General features: G+C 40.7%; 1 protein-coding gene across 9 annotated transcripts in view; it reads left to right on the plus strand.

Moving 5' to 3' along the window:
* Positions 1 to 21,330, plus strand: part of PRR5 (proline rich 5) — a 93,368-nt gene that overhangs the window by 52,796 nt on the left and 19,242 nt on the right. For all 9 annotated transcript variants that reach the window (XM_068657433.1, XM_068657461.1, XM_068657406.1 and 6 more), the window contains 4 exons: positions 6,373 to 6,421; positions 7,082 to 7,139; positions 10,297 to 10,388; positions 12,605 to 12,745. In XM_068657433.1, the coding sequence (XP_068513534.1) occupies positions 6,373 to 6,421; positions 7,082 to 7,139; positions 10,297 to 10,388; positions 12,605 to 12,745 (340 nt within the window). The remainder of the gene's footprint in view (positions 1 to 6,372; positions 6,422 to 7,081; positions 7,140 to 10,296; positions 10,389 to 12,604; positions 12,746 to 21,330) is intronic.

Below are 21,330 nucleotides of genomic sequence, written 5' to 3' on the forward strand. Positions count from 1 at the left end.
GATTTTGCTTTCATTCACCTGGGTGTAAGCACTGCACAATGATGATGCTTGCTAATATAGCTGCATTGCATTTATTGCAACGTCTGAGGCAGCAGAACAGGGAAGCTACCTACAGACTGGTTTTTTTGTTGTTGTTGTTTTTTCCCCCAATTTTTGATGTTTTTGCTGCCTCATGATAGGCCCATTTCTACTTGTTGGTGTAAAAGTAATGCTTCTGTATTGTCATTTCCACTGATCATTTGGTTTTACTTTGCTTTGGAGTGAATAATGCCTGGTGACTCACACCTGAGCAGATGGACAAAATACTGTAAAATCTAGGCCAAGCTGCTGTCATAAATAAGGCATCAGCAGCATAATTCACGGTGTAAGCGAGCACATGGTGGGATGCAGTGTGGCTTTGGATGCTGGTTCTCATTGCTGTGTCCTTGCAATTTGTTATTTGTTCCTGTGAGCACAGCAAAGCCTGGCCCATGGGGGTTTCAGGTCCAGGAAATTTATAAATCTGCCTTAAGTTTGGGAGGAAGAGCAGGAGAAGGGGTGACTCAAAGGAAACCCCAGACTAGAGGTTGTTCCCTCCTACTTCCTGCTTGGCCTGAACATCCTTCTAAGTAATTGCCAAAATCCGTCCTTCCTCTCAGTGACGACTTGGACTTTTTGTGAAGCTTCACAGAATCACAGAATTGAAGGGGTTGGAAGGGACCTCAAAAGATCATCGGGTCCAACCCCCCTGCCAAAGGAGGTTCCTCAGAGCAGGCTGCCCAGGTAGGTGTCCAGACGGGCCTTGGATATTTCCAGAGAAGGAGACTCCACAACCTCTCTGGGCAGCCCGTTCCAGTGCTCCATCACCCTCACCATGAAGAAGTTCTTTCTCATGTTGGTGCAGAACTTTCTGTGCTCTATCTTATGACCACTACTCCTTGTCCTGTTCCTGCAAAACACTGAGAAGAGGTTGGCCAAATCCCTCAGTCTCCCACACCTCAGGTATTTATACACATTGATGAGATCCCCTCTCAGTCCTCTTTTCTCCAGGATGAGCAGACCCAGGTCTCTCAGCCTTTCCTCATAGGGAAGATGCTTCAGGCCCTGTATCAGCTTTGTGGCCCTCTGCTGGACTCTTTCCAGAGATCCCTGTCTTTTTTGTACCAGGGAGCCCAGAACTGGACACAGTACTCCAGGTGAGGCCTGACCAGGGCAGAGTGGAGGGGGAGAATCACCTCCCTTGACCTGCTGGCCACGCTCCTTTTAATGAACGCCAGGATCCATTAGCCCTCTGGGCCACGAGGACACACTGCTGGCTCATGGTCTACCTGTTGTCCACCAGGACCCCCAGGTCCTTCTAGGCTTCTCAGTGTGCAGTTCATTCATACAAAAAGAAAAAAAAAAAAAAGAAAGAAAGAAAGAAAAAAAAAAGAGATAACCACAAATGGGCTAAGAGGGCAAAAAGCTCTGTCTCTAGAGGAAAGCATAGCAGTGGTTTTTTTTCAGCCTGTTTGTACACACGTCCAGCTATGGCCTCCTTCCAAAAGCTGCACTCCTGCTATATGCTTCATTTTACTGCTGACCACAGTCATTAACTTCGTGGGGCCTCCTGACTACTTGCAATTAAAGTCCTTTCTCCTGTCATAAATTCAGCTCAAGCCATAACTAAGAAATTACTGATTTCACAAATACCAAAAATATCTGGTTACTACTATTGATATTTCATTCAAAATCTTTATTTGGTTAGTATTATTACTTAATGCAAAAATATCTGATTCATAAATATGACGTTAGAACTGGGACAAGTCTTTATTTGCCTTAAGGTTGCTCTAGATGTACACTCCTACAAGTACAGAAATAAAAAGGAACAAATAGCCATTACTTCCAGTAAGCAGAATTTGCATATGGAAGTGATTCAGGTAAATGGCTAGTATCAATAACCTTTTTTGACATTTACAGAATGGTAAAAGAAGTTACTTTGTTTAGCACTTTAATTAGAGCAGACCTGGATATACGTTCGTAATTAAACCTTGGATGTCCAAGTTGACTCACAAGCAAAATGTTAATATTTGAGCGATTACTTTACACCTGTGATGTTTGCACACCTTTATTTTGCTTCAGAAATGCCACATACATTCAACAACTGTATGGCACACACATGGGCAAACATACTCACATATGGCGTTGTCCTCTGAATATGCATCTAGAGGCTTTGTATGCTGATTATTTATGCACTGGTCATTTAAGAAAATGTCAGTGGATGCAAATCTGTACCATTTACTTCTGCTTTACCATTTATTTCATTCATATACACCAATGCCTTTTGATACCATTCTTGTGTACTTGCTCTGGCATTAGGAAGTGTCTTTGAATATGGAGTTACGTACAGCTCAGGAGCCCTGTTACCAGAAGAATTGGCATGTGATTTCAGTCTCTTTCAGAAGCAGGTGAGGGGTCTGGAGAACAAGTCTTATGAGGAGTGGCTGAGGGAGCTGGGGTTGTTAGAAGAGGAGGCTCAGGGGTGACCTTAATTGCTCTCTAGAGGTACCTTAAAGGAGGCTGTAGCGAGGTGGTGGTTGGTCTATTCTCCCATGTGCAAGGTGACAGGATGAGGGGAAATGGGCAAAAGTTGCACCAGGGGAGGTTTAGGTTGGATATTAGGAAAAACTTCTTTACCGAAAGGGTTGTTGGGCATTGGAATGGGCTGCCCAGAGAAGTAGTTGAGTCACCATCCCTGGAAGTCTTTAAAAGACGTTTAGGTGTAGAGCTTAGTGATATGGTTTAGTGGAGGACTGGTTAGTGCTAGGTCAGAGGTTGGACTAGTTGATCTTGGAGGTCTCTTCCAACCTAGATGATTCCATGATTCTGTGAAATAACTGTAATACCTGAGTAACTCTGCTAAAGCTAACGAAGATACACCATACTCGACATACCAGAAAAACTACTGTGGAAAATGCAGTCTCATCAGTGTATGTCCTGTACGTTACTTCTTGTGAATCCTTACTAGGTAATTTAATAGGGAATTGATTCAAAGGTTAAATAATAAAAATCTCTATGAATATACATCCTGCTTAGTACTTCCCTTAGTATATGTGTGTGAATATATATTGGGGATGATTGTGTGTATTCCTTTTCTATTTCATGCATCATCTGATTTCAAATTATTTATTTACACCACTTGTAAGTCAAGGAAGAAAAAGAAGGTAAGGGAAACAGAGGAAGCAGGATGTCCTGTATTAAGGCTAATACATATTTATAGTTGCCTTTTTTCTTTCTGAGTTTCAGGATACTGGTTTGATGCAAACAAAACACATTTTACTGGCATTTCCTCTTTTGTAGCAAGAGTTAAAGCCCAGTAAAATCACGTCTGTCCTTTTGCTTCATAATCTAATAGCTATTAGAGTTAAAATCAGGTAGTATATGCTGTATTAGACTTTCCATTCTGGTTAACATTTCAAGAGCTAATTTCAAAACAAACCGAAGCAGCAGCAACAGGAAGATACAAAAAAAAAAAAAAAAAAAAAGACAAGAGCTATTTTAGTGTATTTTATATACATTTTTACTGTCATAGTAATTGATGAAGTCATTAAATAGGCAATAAAGACCTAATATCAATGATATACAAGTGTCATAAGGCTGCAAAATGACTGTCAGCAAAACCAGATGTATTTAAAATCAGATTCTATTTGATCAGAGATCTTTTTTAGGTTTAATCAGATTTTTACCTGGATTCCAAAAAAAAAAAAAAAAGCAATGTTTTGGATTCAGTTTTGTTGTGGAACTCTTTTAAAACTCTTTTAAATGACTATGGTACATCAGTGCTCTGATGTGGCCTGAGGGCCTCACTATTTCACTAGAAATTAATTAAGCAGCATGAATCATCTGTATTATTAGGGATTCAAAGAGCAAGATGCATTAATTGTGCTGTAAGTCCTTCTTCCACCCTGCAAACAGAGATGTTAATGTATCTATGCTGCTGCTTGGTGTGATTCAGTATTCAGTCCAGTGTATGATTCAGTATTCAGTCCAGTGTATGTAATTAAATACAAGCTGGTTGTTTGGTTCATTCAGAGCTGACAAATGGAAATGTGGTGGGATTTTGTTTTATCAGAGGGCTAGTTATCAGATAGGTAGAACATCATTTTGTATTTCCCGCCCTAAATGCCAGAATTGTCAGTAGAACCTAAGATAGAAAATGAAGATATTTGCAAATCAGCTTTAAAGACTATGAAGAATCCAGGACTAGACTTCTAACAGCTGCTAACTTAAGGAGAGGGCAGAAAATTAAGCAAAACCTGTCAGCATGAAATACCTGTTTTTGCTGTGTGTGTTTGTTGTGCTTTTGTTTTGTTTTGTGTTTTTTTTTTTTTTAACAGCACAAAGAGGTATCTGGGAATAAATTGTCTCTAGCATAGAAAAATTCAAAATCGCAACTTTAGTTACTTTAACCAAAAAGTAGTTAAAGCAAGATGTTCCACATTCAAAGCAAGAAAAAACTTCAATCGCTTGTAATCCAGAAGAAAAATCACATGACTTCAACAGTAAATTATTATTTTGAATAAGAATGGCATGATTTGGCTATAGCATCATATTTTTCTCATTGAAGTAAGGGCTCATGCACACTCCAATGTTTTGAGACTTTAACAATTTTTGTGGAGGGGGGTTAAACCCTGCCAAGGGATTGTCAAGGGGTATAGTTGATGATGAAGTCTCAGGACACTGCAAGGGTTGTCCTCTCCCATATGTTGTAACTGCATGCTGTTATATGTCATATGTGTTATATAGTCATTACATGTCTAGCCATATAATGGCCCTCCAATGAAAGACCTATGGCTAAAGCCTTGAGCTGGCTTTGATAATATTTGTGTGTCGACTGTTTGTCTCAATCAGGTTTGTAGCTGAAGAGGGTTTTGATGCTTATGAGCTTCTGAACTTTCCTTCTGTTTATTTTCTATTTCATTTATGCCTAGAGTGTTTCCACAGGGTGCTATGAGATCTTTGTGGATGTGTTCTCAAGGATAAATAAATACGATATTGTATTTTGGCCCCCTAAGATTGACCTGCTCTTCCTTTCCCTGAACTTTCAGAAGATTTCAAGAGACTGTGTTGAATCCTGTGGTGTTATAAACATCAAACTCCAACTCCTGCAGATCTTTTTGTGGAGCATAGGGATATTCTGGAACTTTTAAACCAGATGTGTATTTGCTTACTAGTTAAAATACTTTATTTAATTAGTTATTTGTTTGTTAAAGACATAACCCAAAAGGATGGATGATAACAAGCCACTAAATAGTAATTTATATAACTACACAAGTGATCAAAACATTGAGTTCTTTAGCTGAAGCAGGTCTTTAGATATTAAGAAGAATTTTACCTCATTTCTTATGGTACATGAGGTGATCACAATAGGATAGGTTTCCATAAAATGTCAAGACCAGATTGACAAGAGTTGAGAAAGTCCAGTTGGAACAAGATTTTTATATGGTCTGAGCTCTCATTTATGCATTTAAATAGTGACCTCAGTGCAAAGAAATACTAAACATCTAGCATGCGATATGTGAGACTTAAACAATACACAGCTCTTAAGCAGTGTAGTAATTTTTCTTTGGATACAAGCCTTGGGTTTATGGGTCTGGATGAATGCAGTCTCTGAATTTGAAGAATGTTCATGCAAATTTTTTTTGGATGTGAGTTTGAATTGCTCTATGAAATGAGTTTTAAGTCTTACTGTAGAGGCATCGTGAAATGCAGAGCTGAACTATTGAATTTATACCTGCTTTTTCACTGAAACCACACAAAACTTCATCTGTTGCGGGTCCTGACTTGTAAGATCATGGCCTCTTTCAATGAAAACAGGCCAAGTTTCATGCCTGAAAGAAAACCCAGAGTATAAACCTGTCTAAGGTTTCTCCCTAAACATTTTGTCACGGCTCTTTTTTGAGAGTTACACAGAACAGAGATGATTTGGCTATGAACACACCTCAGCCAAATCATGTGCTTGTTTGTTGGCTCAGCCACACTGATAGACACAGAGTGCCAAGACTTCTCCCACATTTGCAGACACTAGTCAAACCCTGGCACAGAAGGAGAACAGCTCGAGCATTTTTAAAAGAGTTAGATGGAGGATCAAATGCATCCTCTTTGTCAAATCTCTGTTTCTTTTCATATGTATTCATGCAATGAACCATGTAAAAGCACAGCAGGTGTTTTTCACCACATAGAAATGCTGGTTGAGAGTCTTAGTATTGTTGGCCCCGTTTTATTTTTAGTTAGACATTATTGACAGGCTGTGTGCTCATATGAAAATATTTTGCTACTAGTAACTTCCCCTTTTAGCACAGCTATTACAATTTGTTGATTACAGAGATCCTTTTCTTATTCTTTTTGATACAGGCAATTATTGAAAACAGAACTGGGATCCTTTTTCACTGAATATTTACAGGTAGGCATGTGTTTTCTTTCATTTAAAATCAGAATATATTTTTAAGTGTTACTGAGCAAAATCTTCAACTCTAAATGCTGATCTGGAGCCCCTTGAAACCATTCAGAGATTTTCATGAATTCTCTATGTTCTGTCATTTATGGGCTAATGAGATTTGGATTTTATATACATGTAGTTGGATAGTGAAACCCTAGCTTATGAAATAGACTTGTGTAGTCAGTGTATTTTTGTATGACATTGCTGTCTTCCGGTGGACTTCAGACATTCACTTATCACTTAAAGTTCCTCAGTAAACCAGTTAATTTCATTGTAGTATGGTTCCTAGGAAAGACATTTAGTTACAAGTACACACTGTCTGTTGAGGCAGTATTCTTCTCTAAGACAGTACAGGCTGTGTGGGTCACCATTTGAAGTCTGAGAAATATTTTGCACTGCGCAGAGTAGGTGCTGCATCCTGAAAACAGTACGTGATTACAGCATCATTTGAAAAGTGTTCCAAGTGATTTAAGCAAGTTGGACATGGCAGGATAAGTCCTTCAGTGATTGATCATTAAAATGAAACCTCTTCTACTGTCAAAAGTTAAGAAAGAATAAAATGTGAAATATGATAGCTAGAGGGAAGTATAGAATTGAGTAAAGGTAGTCTATTTTTATTTTCAGAATCAGCTGCTCACAAAAGGCATGGTGATCCTAAGGGACAAGATCCGGTTTTATGAAGGTAACTTGGATTTTAGTATGGCTATCTGTGTCTGTCACAGGAGTTTTAGCAAATGTATTTTGAAGGCAGCGCAATTTTTCCTGCAAACTTCCCTTGACTGTGGATTAGCTGGTATCAGTTCATTTTGTTCTGTCTTGCCTTGGTGTTCCTATTTGCTTTCATTAGGGAGAAGTGATTGACTAGAGCGGTAAAGGAATAAATACCTTTAAATTTGTAAATCACAATGAAAGTTGTTTTTTTAAGTACCAAATTGAAAAATTAGATGCAGAGAAGTACCAAGGTCCAATCCCTTGTTCTTCTGGTTTTACTAGCTTGAAAATTAAAAATAGTATAACTGATGTTTGAGATTAAAGCTGAGAAGAAATACTGAAATGTAAGACCACTAAGTGGCTTTCAAATATAGGAACATGTTTACCAAATACAAAATTTCAGCAAGCTGTGAAGTTTTGTTTTGTTTCTTTTTGGTTAGGTGGTTGGTTTTGTTTGTTTGGTTGGTTGATATTTTGTCATTTTGAACTTGGTGTATCACTTCATGATTTGATTTCTCTTTAAAATATGGTCAAGAAATGCTGGTGAGATGAGGATTAAATTGATCAGTTGAACACATGGAAAAAACATGGAAATGTCAACACAATAAAACTCCAAGTTACGGGAAGTTAGCTGTAGTTTATGAATCTGTTTCATGGATGTGAGTTTCCAGGGCTGGAATCTGGATTTCCAGGCAGCAACACTATAGAGTCCATCCTGTAGGTGGTGGCCCCATGTCTCCCAAAATCCCTGCCGCAAAGCTGGGAGCCTGGAAGTTATGGGAGCTCCCGTACTGAGCAGGTCTCCTCTCCTGGGTCTGCAGCAGCAGGGGTCGTGTGCTCAAATGTCAGGTTGTGCTATATCTAATGGTTTGGGTTTCCCTATCCATTTGGTGGTTTTGGGGAGAGCAAAGATAATTTCAGGACACGCGATAGCATGTTTTTGTTCTGCAGGAAGTTTTGACGAGTTTAGCTTTTATTATGAAACAATCAATTATGTTTTATTCTTGTATTTCCTTAAGAAGTTTCAATTAACTTTCAGAAGCACTGTGAAAAGTCCTATGTGCATTTGCATGTTATAGAAAACTGACTTATGCTTCATTTAAATGAGCACTGAGAGTGGCATAGCTTCCTTGAATACAGCAAATAAGTAAGTGTAGGGATCTTTGCCTGACAGTAAAACAAGCAGAATCTTGAAAGGACGGGGCAGTCACATTCCTTGGTGTGAAAGATGCTAATTGTCAACACACTGCAGGAATTCTTCCATAGTCCACAGTTAAAAACCTGCTTGGCAAAAGACGGTTAACTGCAGCCTTTCTGAGCTGCTGCATAGAAATCCATCACTTTACAGAACAAACTGCCCACAAGATGAAAGGAATGTTGCTACACCAAGGGCATGTTTATCACAATAGGATATTTTCATTTGATACAATTCTAGGAGCAAAATTTGAAAAGGGATGCAAGTCTAAATCTTCAGCACCCACATTTGGAACCAAATTTTTAAGGGCTTAGTTTTCATTCAGCCTTGGCTTAAAGACAACTAATTTGTTTTACTATTTTTTAAAATCTCTTAAGGAGTAGTTGGAGTTCTCCTTTGTGACAAGGTTTTCTTTCTTTAAAATATTTACAGTATATGGAAGTTATTATGCAGTGGTTTTTGTTATTATTACCACTGCTACAACTGCTAGGAAAAAGACAAATTCGTTGAAAATGAGAACAACCTTTTCAGTCTTGTGCATGAGCGTGGTGTAGGACAGAGAGAATCCCTTTCTGATGCTGCAGAAATGAAGGCCTTGGAAGGGTTCACAAGCCAGCAGCTGCAGTATAGCATGGCGATCCAGATTTGTCACTGGAAGAACTTAAAGTCATCAACCCAGGAATAGTTCAGGAGTTGCAGAAGGCCGGAGCTGGTGCTGTTTGTCATGCACTTTAAAATGCAGTGAGATGAAGTAACTGATAATAAAGATTGGCATTTGGCTAACTTTTAGTGTAGATGTTTTCATGCAAACTTTGGGATGTGTGCACAATTCTGGGCAGGATGTTGCATGGCTGAAGCCTTAACTAATGCTATAAGTATTAATGGTATCTGAGTCTGACACCGATTATTGATGGATTGCTATCGAATTTGCTTGATAAGTCATACTATCTTACATGTATGACTGTGAGGTATTCAAATACTTATCTCCTTAATTCTTGCTGGTGGACATACAACTGTCCCCGTTTCACAGAAGAGGGGCACAGGGATACTAAAGAGCTTGCCAAATAGGGGGCAGGCCACTTGGGGGAACACAGATTTGAATTCAGCGTTCAACTGTTGAGCCAGACTTCCTCTCCCATAGCTCTCAGCTCCTGCTTTTGCCTCTGTGTTTTGTAAAATTTTCTGTGAGAAACTCAGTGTCCAGCCTGGTTGTGCAAACTAGCTGGAGCTTCTCTGATCTCTACTGTGGAGTCTTCCACATAGCTGCAGCTGCCCTTTGCAGCTTTTGCAGCAGATTGGAGAAGGCTGCAGAGAACTCACGTCATGGCAGGTTTTGACTATCCTTTGAAAGCTATAGGAAAAAGGAGAGCCTGCCAGTGCTACTTTCTCTTTTTTCATAGGTCTTGGATACAATTGTTTATGTAAGTGGAGATACAGGGAAGCCAAGGGATTAATCTTGAGGCTTTGTAGAGGCATCTCCACAGAGGGAGGCTTGCTTTGCTGCCTTGTGGCTTGGAGGGCAGAGGGGGATGTGGTGGGGGAGATTTTTCTGCAAGAATGCTTCCACATTGAATCTGCTTTGTCCTCCTTCTACTGCTGTTCTCCGCAATCTTGTCCAGTAGGTACTACTGCAAGAAGAGGAGATGGTAACCTGGGATATTCTTAATTCCTCACAGGGTTTTTCTGAGCAAGCTTTAACCTCAAAGTCTCTGAGTTTTCTGAGAACATTAGATGTGTCATCTGAAAAGACATGAATACTGAATGATTTGATACGCTGAGAGGAATACTAATTCCATGCTACTGAAAGTATCTGGTAAAGGATTCATCTTTGTGTAGAGCTCGCAGATTCATATCATTTCCCGTGCTTTTTAAGCCTTTGCAGTTAGATGATTACAACCTAAACAGTTCACTAGTTTGTTTTGTGTTTTTGCAGGGCAGAAACTACTGGATACTTTAGCTGAAACCTGGGATTTTTTCTTCAGTGATGTCCTGCCCATGCTTCAGGCTATTTTCTATCCTGTGCAGGTGAAAAATTACTCTATTACTATAGAATCTTGAAAAACTGGAAAAAGCAACCTTACTGGTTCATCAACAGACTGATACAATCCTTAACTCTATGTCTCCTTGGGCCAACCTCCCATTACAGCTGTTCTGTATAGTCATGCAAATAAGTTATTTAGGCAAACAAGGGTTTGAAGTGTTTGAGTGAAAAAGATGAAGGGGAACTTTGAAAACAAGAGCAGAGTGCAGGGAAGATGGTTGATCCTTATGCCAGCTCACACTAGAAATCCAAAACCGTTATGAAAAATAAACTGAAATATGCGCACAGTGAAGTAAATGGAGCTGTGTTGACTTCTATGTACATATTTCCTCCTCAGCCATATGAATGTCTGTGAAGTATCTTCATTTTTGTGGAGTTGTATTTCTGAGGTCAAGTTCTGTACTACTCAAAGTAGACACCAGTAGTCAGTAGAATTAGACCAGTTGACATGAGCACAGAATTTGATTCCAGTAGTTTTAAATCCACAATAGATTGGTACTTGATCTGATTTGGATGAAGGCTCAGACTTCTAACTTGATGGTCACAAAACTGTTGTTTATCACTAAAGTCCCAAGGAAATCTGTCCCAGATAGGTGTAAGTGACCTCCAGGAGTTGCTCCTAGATGCCTATAGATTTCAGTGGAATTTTGGTGCCTAAACATTTGGAGAAGTGTCGAAAACTTTCTCCCATTTATCCCAGTGGACTTTATGCGTAAAATAATTGTCCAAATGTTATTGATACTAGCATTGATATCTATAGTTAATTGCAGGCATCAAATCTGAATTCAGTGGAAAAGCTCTAACTTCCCCTGAATTTTGATTCTGAAAGAGAAGAGCTCTGAAAACATACAGGGCTAGATCGCCCATTGACTTATGTCTGGCCAGTAGAAAGTTTAAAATGGTAAAAAGAAGGCTGTATTAAAAACCTATTGTAACATCATGTGAGATTTTAAGTGCCACATAATCTAAATTCAAAGTGTTTAGGAACCTAGGGATATAGATAAGCTTTCAACATGATTTTCAAAAGTGCTTAACTAAATTAGAACTCACTTAGATGTTTTTGAAAATTGCACCAAGTGCCTCTTTCCACTGTTGTATTCATGAGACACTTCAAAGTAATTTAGCAACGCGAGTCTCCTCATTTTTCAAGTGGAAATAATTGCTAGTATTTTCAAAGGAGCATGAAGGGGGTAAGAGCCCCAAATCTCAGGTAATTTCTGATAGATCTAAGTGTCTGATGTTCTAAGGTTACTTCCAAAAACCCAGCTGGTGCTTATGTGCTCTTGGAAAATCTATTCATTAGCAATTTAAGCAGATCTGGGGGATGCCTTTACTTTGGTAAAAATAATTATACAAAGTGAAAAGGAATAAGCGTGGGGAGGGATCAGGTGTCTTTATTTCCAAACTAAGATAAGTCAGTATTAGTTGAATACTAGACTTTTCAGAAGTGTTGTTTGACTGGCAGCACTCAGAACTGCAAGAAAGAATATGTGTGTATAGACACATATATCTGACAAAAAAGTCCTGATCCCAGCAATTGGAGGAGTTTTACAATTTCTCGTCAGGCATAAGGCAAGTGCTGTTAATCTCTGCAGGCAGAGCTAGCGTCACATTCTTCAGAAGAGATTTTTTTTAAATGAGGTATGATTCTTGTACAGCAAAAAGTTGTTTTTGAAAATTCAGTATGAAAATTCAGCTCTACTCTTCTCTTATATCAAAGCCTCTCAAGCTGTACAGAACAGTGGGATACACAGGTGGGCTGAGTCAGGTTTCACACCATAATTTGAGGAGAGTACCCAGCCAGTGCTCAAAACCTTGGGGAAATAATGAAAATTCAACCCTGCTTTTTAAACTTTTTTTTTTTTTTAAGTATACTATATATTTCCTTGCTGTAAGAATAAAAAATATTGTTATATATCTTGCATTCAGGTAAGATTTCTGCCTGCCCTTCCCCCCCATCTCTCATCATCTTCATGCACAGTTGTACTCATTCATAGTCTGCAGCATTCAGAACTGCTAAACCAAATTCACTGTGCGGAACAATGGGCTATTCTGTGTCCTTTGTTCTATTTTCTCAGCTTTTCACTTATGTTTACCATTGCTGTAATCCATCACAAGTGAAGGAAAGAATTTTCTCTGAGGATTTGGAAGCTTATTTTCACACTGCTCATAATCTGTTTTGCTTTGTTCCTGTTCTAAGGGGAAGGAGCCCTCGGTTCGGCAGCTGGCTCTTCTACACTTTAGGAATATAATTACCCTCAATATTAAACTGGAAGATGCATTATCACGTTCCAGAGCAAGAGTTCCACCATCTATTATTCAGATGCTATTAATACTCCAGGTACACTGGTTACTTTTCTCTGGTTGTTTTCTTTATCTCTCTTTTTCTACTGTATTGCTCAAGTCTGCTTTAGCGGCCTCTGGTTTTAATCCTTCATTGAAAAGTTCTGCAGACTGCTAGAGCTTCTGTGCAATTAAATGTGGTCCTGGTCATATCTAGAAATAGGTATGTAGAGGCTCTGATTGCATGCCATAAGACCTAGAGGGTCCAAGAATAAAGGCTGATTTTGAAACAGTGAGGCTTAAAGTAAGAATTTTTGCAGGCAGGCCAATGCATGTGGTAATGACATGACTTCCATGAAATGCTGAATGTTGCTTCATTAGCTGCTCTGGACATGAAGATTCTCACCTGTAGTAGGCAACAAAGTGAGTATGTAATTTATGGTTGAATCATAGTCATATTTGGTCACTGGAACCAAATTCTGTCAAAACTGTTGATACAAAAACATTAAGACTGGCCGCTGATATTTGCGTTCAGTGTTAGATTTTTTTAGTAGTGAAGAGAAACAAAAAGAGGAATTCCAGGCAAAGGGCAAGTTTAAGAAATTGTTTTCTTAGTTGCATGAGCTTGTGTTGGGGAGAAAGGGGATGAGGGAGAGAGTTGGGAGTAGATTTCCTAAGGGGCTGGGGATGCTGAGATTTTCTTGGCTAGTGGTGTTTTTTGCTGCTGTTGTTTTTTTGTATGTATGTTTGTTTGTTTGTTTTTTAAAAAAAGATTTATAGCAGACAAGGGATATAGTTTCTCACACTTAAAGTTATTCTTTGATTTTTACGGTCATATGAATTAGTACTGTGTCTGAAGTTGTTTTAAAGGGCTGGATAATCTGAAGGCAGGTGATGAAAATGGAGGAAAGAAGTAAGATGACGTCCGCTTAGCCAAGAAATGGAGTTTCATCCAGATTATCGCAGTGCCCATTTGTTGGGATGTATAATAGTGTGTTTAACCTCAGAAAAATTCTCAGAAAAAGATACTTAGGCAATAGAACTGACTATCCCTTACTACCTGTCTCCCTAGCCTCCCTCTTGCCAAATGCTTCTTGAAACTACTGGCTGATGGTGGCATAATAACAGCATTATCAGAGATATTAAGATTCCTATGAGTTCCATAGAAATTAGTTTCTGGAGAGAGGAGAGCCTCAGGAAGCAAGGGCTTAACTGCATAATGAGACATCAAAGAATTCACGTAATTGAGCTATGAACCCAACTGTGTTAACAGATACCAGAGACTCATAGAATCATAGAATCATAGAATATCCTGAGTTGGAAGGGACCCTTAAGGATCATCAAGTCCAACTCTTGACACCGCACAGGTCTACCCAAAAGTTCAGACCATGTGACTAAGTGCACAGTCCAATCTCTTCTTAAATTCAGACAGGCTCGGTGCAGTGACCACTTCCCTGGGGAGCCTGTTCCAGTGTGCAACCACCCTCTCTGTGAAGAACCCCCTCCTGATGTCAAGCCTAAATTTCCCCTGCCTCAGCTTAACCCCGTTCCCGCGGGTCATGTCACTGGTGTTAATGGAGAAAAGGTCTCCTGCCTCTCGACACCCCCTTACGAGGATACTCCACATAAGAGATTACCATTATGAAAATCTTAATCACAGGAGGGTTTTCTATCAGGCTTCCTTCCTTAGATGTGAGGTAAACTTCCCATTGGAAGCCAGGCTTCAAAAGTGTCATTGCTGACAGATCTGCTAGCTGTGTTGTGGTTTCTTCTTTAGAGGATCTTAGGTATGGGCTTCAAATGAATTTCATAGTGAGCTGGAAACTGAACAACATCCTAAGCCAGAAAGTTCATAGGAGATGATGTGAAGTCGCCAGGATCAGTGCTACAAGAAACAGATTGTTGACAAACCTGCTTTCTTCAACAACCAGAAATGTTAGCAAGGTGGATGTGTGTTTAGGGTAAAAGAACAAATCCATGGGTAAAAGAACAAATCCATTCTCATTGCAAAGCTGTTGGTGAAAGTCAATAATGAAGTGAGAGAGAATTTGACCTTGGGTGTTTATTTCTGCATATGTTACCTACAGTTTTGTGGTGGGGATGGTAAAAGTCCTTTCTCAGCAACAGTTCTGCCAAACTTGTGGTTTAAAATCTAATGGCAATTACAGGAAAAGGTCAGAAGAGGATCTGGGAATGAGCTATTTACATGTACATGCTTAGCAGTGTTAGTCAATAATTGGATTTCAGAGCAAAGACTTTTTCATAAATTCAAATGTCATGTTAAACAAAAGCAATTTTATATGTTTGTAGCATAATAATGGCATTTACTTGAGATAGGTTAATTCCATGTGTGAATAGGGCTGGAAGAGAGATAACAGTTCAGCTGCCCAAAAGGCACATGGAAATCTCATGTGTGGATTTCACAGTCCGAGAGAAGATGTGTTGGTGTGGACATTGTTTAATCCCTATTTCTGTCTACTGTGGATATCACTTCTATAAGAAACTCAGTGACACTGCAGCAGAAGTCCATGTTTGGAAGCTGAGTCTAGTGGTGTTGACCCTAGACAGTGTTGAACCTGGCATGAACTGTCCCTATTTTGTGCTTGATAGCTTTCTGCAGCTACCTTATGTAATTAAAATAGGTCATACTCTTCAAGACAGCAGCTGTAATGTCAACTGAAGGTCACAGTTTGACAAAGGCACATGCTGACATGTACCAGTCTGTCCTGCTAGACTGGATTAAAGAAGCAGAGATTTGGTAACTTGTACAGGGTGCATCTGATATTGCTCATGCATTAGCTTGTTGTAGTGTAAAGGCAGAGCTCTGCCAGTCCATCAGGAGAAGACACATTCATCATGGAGGTAAAAGGAAGCTTTTTAAAGAGGAAGTGGAAGCTGCAGCAATTCTTGGACTTTACTCATGAGACAGGTGCTGACCCAGCAAAGCACAGTAAGCATGCATTTTACTTGAGCATGGGTTAGCTTCATTGGCTTCAGCATGTGAGCAGTTTCATTGACCTCTATGTGGCTACTGACCTATTGCAAGTTACACACATTCCTTGCTTGCTCAGCTGGCCATGCTCTAGCAAGGAGAATAAATGAGCCCCAGCCAAAGACCTCCTGGGTGAAAGGGCCTGAGCAGAAGTTGGTTCACTTACTTCATTGGTTGTATGATTGTTTTGCATTCTTTACATCAAATCTTTTGTCCTGACAGAGTAAAATATTTACTGGAGGTATGCCTACCTGCTATGCATGCAATATGCTTGTATGTGCTATGGCACCCACACCAGTTCTCTGGCATACAGTGACGTGATGGAGGTTGTACGCTTGAACCAGAACCTCACAATTTGCCCACAGAGAAAGATACCTCTATTTCTTTGTCTTTAAGATATCAAAGATTTTTTTAAAAAGGCAGTAAAATATTATTTCTGTATGCGATCCCTCTTTGAAAAAAAGGACTACCTCCATTTCTGGAATAAAGCTGTTACAACTGTTGTAATAGCAGATCTTATCTGAAGCTTTGTTGTAAGGATTTTGAGGATCAAAAATTAATCCTCAGATTAATTCTTAGACTTGTGATCTCCAGTCCAGTGGAGCCACATCTGCATCTCACCAGTGCTACAGCCTTGTTTAATTACCAGTAAGTAATCTGTTGGGGAAGAAGCCCTGCCCCAAAATAGATGGAAGGAATGAAATTCCAGTGCTGTTGAAGTTGGTGGGAGTTTTACCACTGCTTGGAAGAAGGGCTTCATACCACTCAAACTTTCTGTTGCCAGCATAGCCTGACCCAGTTACAGAGCACAAACTGAGATGTTAATGCCTTGTGGCCACTTCCAGGCAGCTTAAGCTAAAGTGCCTCCAGGATGCTCCTGTTTATCTTGCAGAGCCTTCAAGAGCAGAGTTGTAACTGAGGAGAAGAACTAAAACCTGCTTTCGAGCACAGGGAGATGCACAGAAGTTCACATCAATACAGCATGTTGTCAATCTCACTTTGATGACCTTTCTCTTCAGGTGGAATTAGGAAGCTGGAGGAAGAGGCATAAACAGAACCAGACATTAGAAAGGAATTTTCTGCCTTATATTGTGTGAATCAAAGAGAGTAAAACTACCACCAGAGGGTAAACAATCTGCCTTATTTCCCAAAACATGTATTGTCAAAGAAGACCTTTGCCACTGAAACTGGAACGTCTTATCTCCAGGTATCTCTCTTGGGGTCTGAGAAAGTTGGAAGAGCAAAATTAGAGTGTTTATCTGCATCAGGATGACATCAGGATTATCTGAGTTCACAGAATGTCTCCAGGTGAGCCAAGGTAGAACAATAAAATGACAGAAAAGCACAACAAAAAAGCTCATGCTGAGAGATATGAGGCCTCACTAAACATAAGCTCTGAACAACAACAAAAAAAATAATAAAACCTGTGGTTTCCTTTTTGGCTTTTTTGAGCTTCATTTGACATCCCTTGCCTATTGCATCTCACAGTAAAGGGAGAAAAAATAGATACCTAAATTACCCTGTGGGACCTGTTTGTTATCTCTAGAATGTTCCTAAATGTATGTGCAACTCCTCACACTTAAAAGGGGTGGAAAAGCACATTGCAGGAGCTGTAAGTGGGTACAGAGAGTTGTTTTTCCATCTCAGCAGCCACACAGCAAACTAAACAGCAGAGTGGTTAAAAACAAAATACCCTTTGCTATCAGAATACTACAGGGGTCTTTCTGTGGAAAAAGAGATTTTCTAGAACACTGCAGTGTCTGGCCATAGGATTTTGAATTAGCTGGTTGCTTTTGAGAAGTTGTCTTACTAAGTCTCTTAGACCTGAAGCATAGGTTGAACAAAGTGGTGTGGGCGTGAGGTTTCAGCATACTTTTAATTTCTCCCAACTCTACTCTTCTCTCTCCTCTACTTTTTTTTTTTTTGTAATTCCTGTTTTCTAATACAAAAAAAAAAAAAGGAATGTATAAATAAATATATTGTAGACCCTGTGTAAATGTAAATCACCATATAGAAAACCTGTACTTCCCCTGGGTGGTGGAAAAATGTGTTTTCCTCCTTCCTGGTGAAAGAATGCCTTGTCTATGTTGTAATGTCTTGTCTATGTTGTATGTATCAGCCCCATGGGCAAGGGGCCAAGTAAGAAATCTTACTGCCAGGACAGTGCCTGACACACAGTGTAAATTACTCCTTCGTTTTATGTTGATATAAAGGAAACTATGCATTTGACCCTCAAGTTTTACACTTCAGAGTATTTTGTAGAAGCAATGGTTGCTTCTCAGCAATGTCCTCTGTCTTATTCTGTCATGCTTATTGTCTTTATGTGTAATTGCATTTGCAGTAATTAAATTGACTGGAGTTTGTTATCCTAGAATGAATTTGTATGGCCATGATTTTTAACAAGGCATACCCATTCATTTTTTATATGAAAAAAATTCTTTTGAAAGGAAATCTTGAAGTTTTCACTAATGAGGTGTACTTTACATATTTAGTATTGCTTTTCTTCTTATAATTTTTTATTATTTTGCTAGTTTGCTGATACTGAGAATCATTTCTGCATGGAAGCAGTGAAAATGCTGGAATTATTTCATCCACATCTTGGGGTATTACATCAAGCAGTTAATGCAGGTTGGGATGTGCTTTGTTACTGATGTAGACAAGAAGCTGGGAATTGATGGAAGAATTCAGAAAAGTGTCAGCAGCAGCAGCAGCCTGAGTGTGACACAGGGGAACCAGGAAGGTCTAAATGCATATTAGAGCTGTGCTGACACTTCTGTAGTCCCAGCTGTGCCAGGCAGGAATGCTAAATAAGCCAAAGTACAGCTTTCACCTGCTTGCTTGTCAGTCTTGAGCGATTCCCCTGCCACAGATGGGGACAGTGGTGTAAGTGGTAAGGATGTGAGTCAGCAACAGTTGCTGGCTGTCCATTTTCCATTTGCAAGCTGTAGGTTTTAAGTTAAGGAGGGAAACCATAACACAACCATTTTTCCCTATCCATCATTTATCAGCAGTCCTGGCTATCGGGGGAGGTCCCAGCTGACTGGTGGCTAGCAAATGTGACGCCCATCTACAAGAAGGGCCGGAGGGCAGACCCGGGAAACTACAGGCCTGTCAGTTTGACCTCAGTACCAGGGAATCTCATGGAGCAAATCCTCTTGAGAGTCATCATGCGGCACTTGCAGGGCAAGCAGGCGATCAGGCCCAGTCAGCATGGGTTTATGGAAGGCAGATCCTGCTTGATGAACCTGATCTCCTTCTATGACAAAGTGACGCGCTGGGTGGACGAGGGAAAGGCTGTGTATGTGGTCTACCTTGACTTTAGCAAGGCTTTTGACACCATTCCCCACAACATTCTCCTCAAGGAACTGGCTGCTCTTGACTTGGACTGGCGCATGCTTCGTTGGGTTAGAAAATGGCTGGATAGCCGGGCCCAAAGAGTCGTGGTAAATGGAGTCAAGTCCAGTTGGAGGCCAGTCACTAGTGGCGTCCCCCAGGGCTTGGTGCTGGGGCCGGTCCTCTTTAATATCTTCATCAATGATCTGGACGAGGGCATTGAGTGCACCCTCAGTAAGTTTGCAGATGACACCAAGCTAGGTGCGTGTGTCAATCTGCTCGAGGGTAGGAAAGCTCTGCAGGAGGATCTGGATAGGCTGCACCGATGGGCTGAGGTCAACTGCATGAAGTTCAACAAGGCCAAGTGCCGGGTCCTGCACCTGGGGCACAATAACCCCAAGCAGAGCTACAGGCTGGGAGATGAGTGGTTGGAGAACTGCCAGGCAGAGAAGGACCTGGGAGTGATGGTGGACAGTCGGCCGAATATGAGCCAGCAGTGTGCTGAGGTGGCCAAGATGGCCAACGGCATCCTGGCTTGTATCAGAACCAGTGTGACCAGCAGGGCTAGGGAGGTGATCGTCCCCCTGTATTCGGCTCTGGTGAGGCTGCACCTCGAGTACTGTGTTCAGTTTTGGGCCCCTCGCTACAAGAAGGACATCGAGGTGCTTGAGCGGGTCCAGAGAAGGGCGACCAAGCTGGTGAGGGGCCTGGAGAACAAGTCCTACGAGGAGCGGCTGAAGGAGCTGGGCTTGTTCAGCCTGGAGAAGAGGAGGCTCAGGGGCGACCTTGTTGCTCTGTACAGATACCTTAAAGGAGGCTGTAGTGAGGTGGGGGTTGGCCTGTTCTCCCATGTGCCTGGTGACAGGACAAGGGGGAATGGGCTTAAGTTGCGCCAGGGGAGTTTTAGGTTGGATGTTAGGAAGAACTTCTTTACTGAAAGGGTTGTTAGACACTGGAACAGGCTGCCCAGGGAGGTGGTGGAGTCACCATCCCTGGAAGTCTTTAAAAGACGTTTAGATGAAGAGCTTAGGGATATGGTTTAGTGTGGACTGTTAGCGTTAGGTCAGAGGTTGGACTCAATGATCTTGAGGTCTCTTCCAACCTAGAAATTCTTTGATTCTGTGATTCTGTGATTCCTCTGTAATGTTTTTAGTTTGATTTCCACTTGGCATTTATTTCAAGGCTTGCCACAGTGTTTTCTCTAGGTGCAGAGGCAGGGGGGTAAGTGTGGATGCTATTAAGCACTGTGAGCTTGACTGACAGTGGGCTTTTACAGTAGTAACTGCAACTCAGCTGCTGCTTCCACACAGCTGACTTTGTAAGATGCGCGTTCATGTGGACCCTCTTTATAACATGGCCAGCAGAAGTCTGTGGCCATAATGAAAGGAACAGATTGTGTTTTGAACTTGAGTATTTGCTAAAACTAGCTGTCAGCATGTTTGACAGCACTGTGTGTTGCCACTTCTCTAACCTTAAGCACTGGAAAAACAGGAGAGCAATAGAAAATGTTCTGGTTGTTTCAGTTTTGCTATGTGTGAACCTGTCTCATGAATACCATGGCGCATAGTACTGGGATGTGCATCTTGTCCATCCTCTGAATAGAAAGTCACTTTATGCTAGTTCAAGGGAGCATGACCACAGCCTTGTCTGTAGCAATTAAACACAGTTGTTTTACAAGGCATTTTGCTTTGTGCAAACTCCCTTCACGTGTTGAGAGTACCTTGCTTGCCATGAAATGTCCCTTGGGTGAAGAATACCAGCCAGTTAATGAAAGGCATGGCTTCTGACGGAGCTGGCTGAACGCTGCGGCACCTTTCTGGGCTGCCCTTGGTTAGGCTGTTCCCATCCATCGGGTACTCTGCCGTAACTGCCCCTTGTGCTGTCCCACTCTGTGGTAAGGGAGAAACGCAGACCTGTCTGCCTTTGTGTTGTCTAATGTTTGCCTTCAGGATGTGCATGGAGTTATGGTGTATCTGCTGCATACAGCACCTGAGACTACCGTAGGCCATGATGATTTACTTGTGCAACCTTATCCTAGGAGTGAGTTGTTTCAGCTCAGGACAGTTAGGTATGTGTTTAACCTGAGCTAAACTGAGTAGTCCTTACTAAAATATGTATCTGCCCAGGAGTTTGCCTCCATTAGTGGTACTGGCCTATTAAAATCAGTGCAGGTTCATTGGTAGGCTAATCCTGATCTGATAAATATAGTTAAATTGGTAAAAAACATTTTTAACTTGAATTAGAACGTCCCTGCAGACTCTATAATTATATTGGGTAGGAGGGAGAAGGTTTTAACTAATTGCATTAGTTCCTACAAA

The sequence above is a fragment of the Anas acuta genome, chromosome 1 (genome assembly GCF_963932015.1).
Source record: "Anas acuta chromosome 1, bAnaAcu1.1, whole genome shotgun sequence".
NCBI lineage: Eukaryota > Metazoa > Chordata > Aves > Anseriformes > Anatidae > Anas > Anas acuta.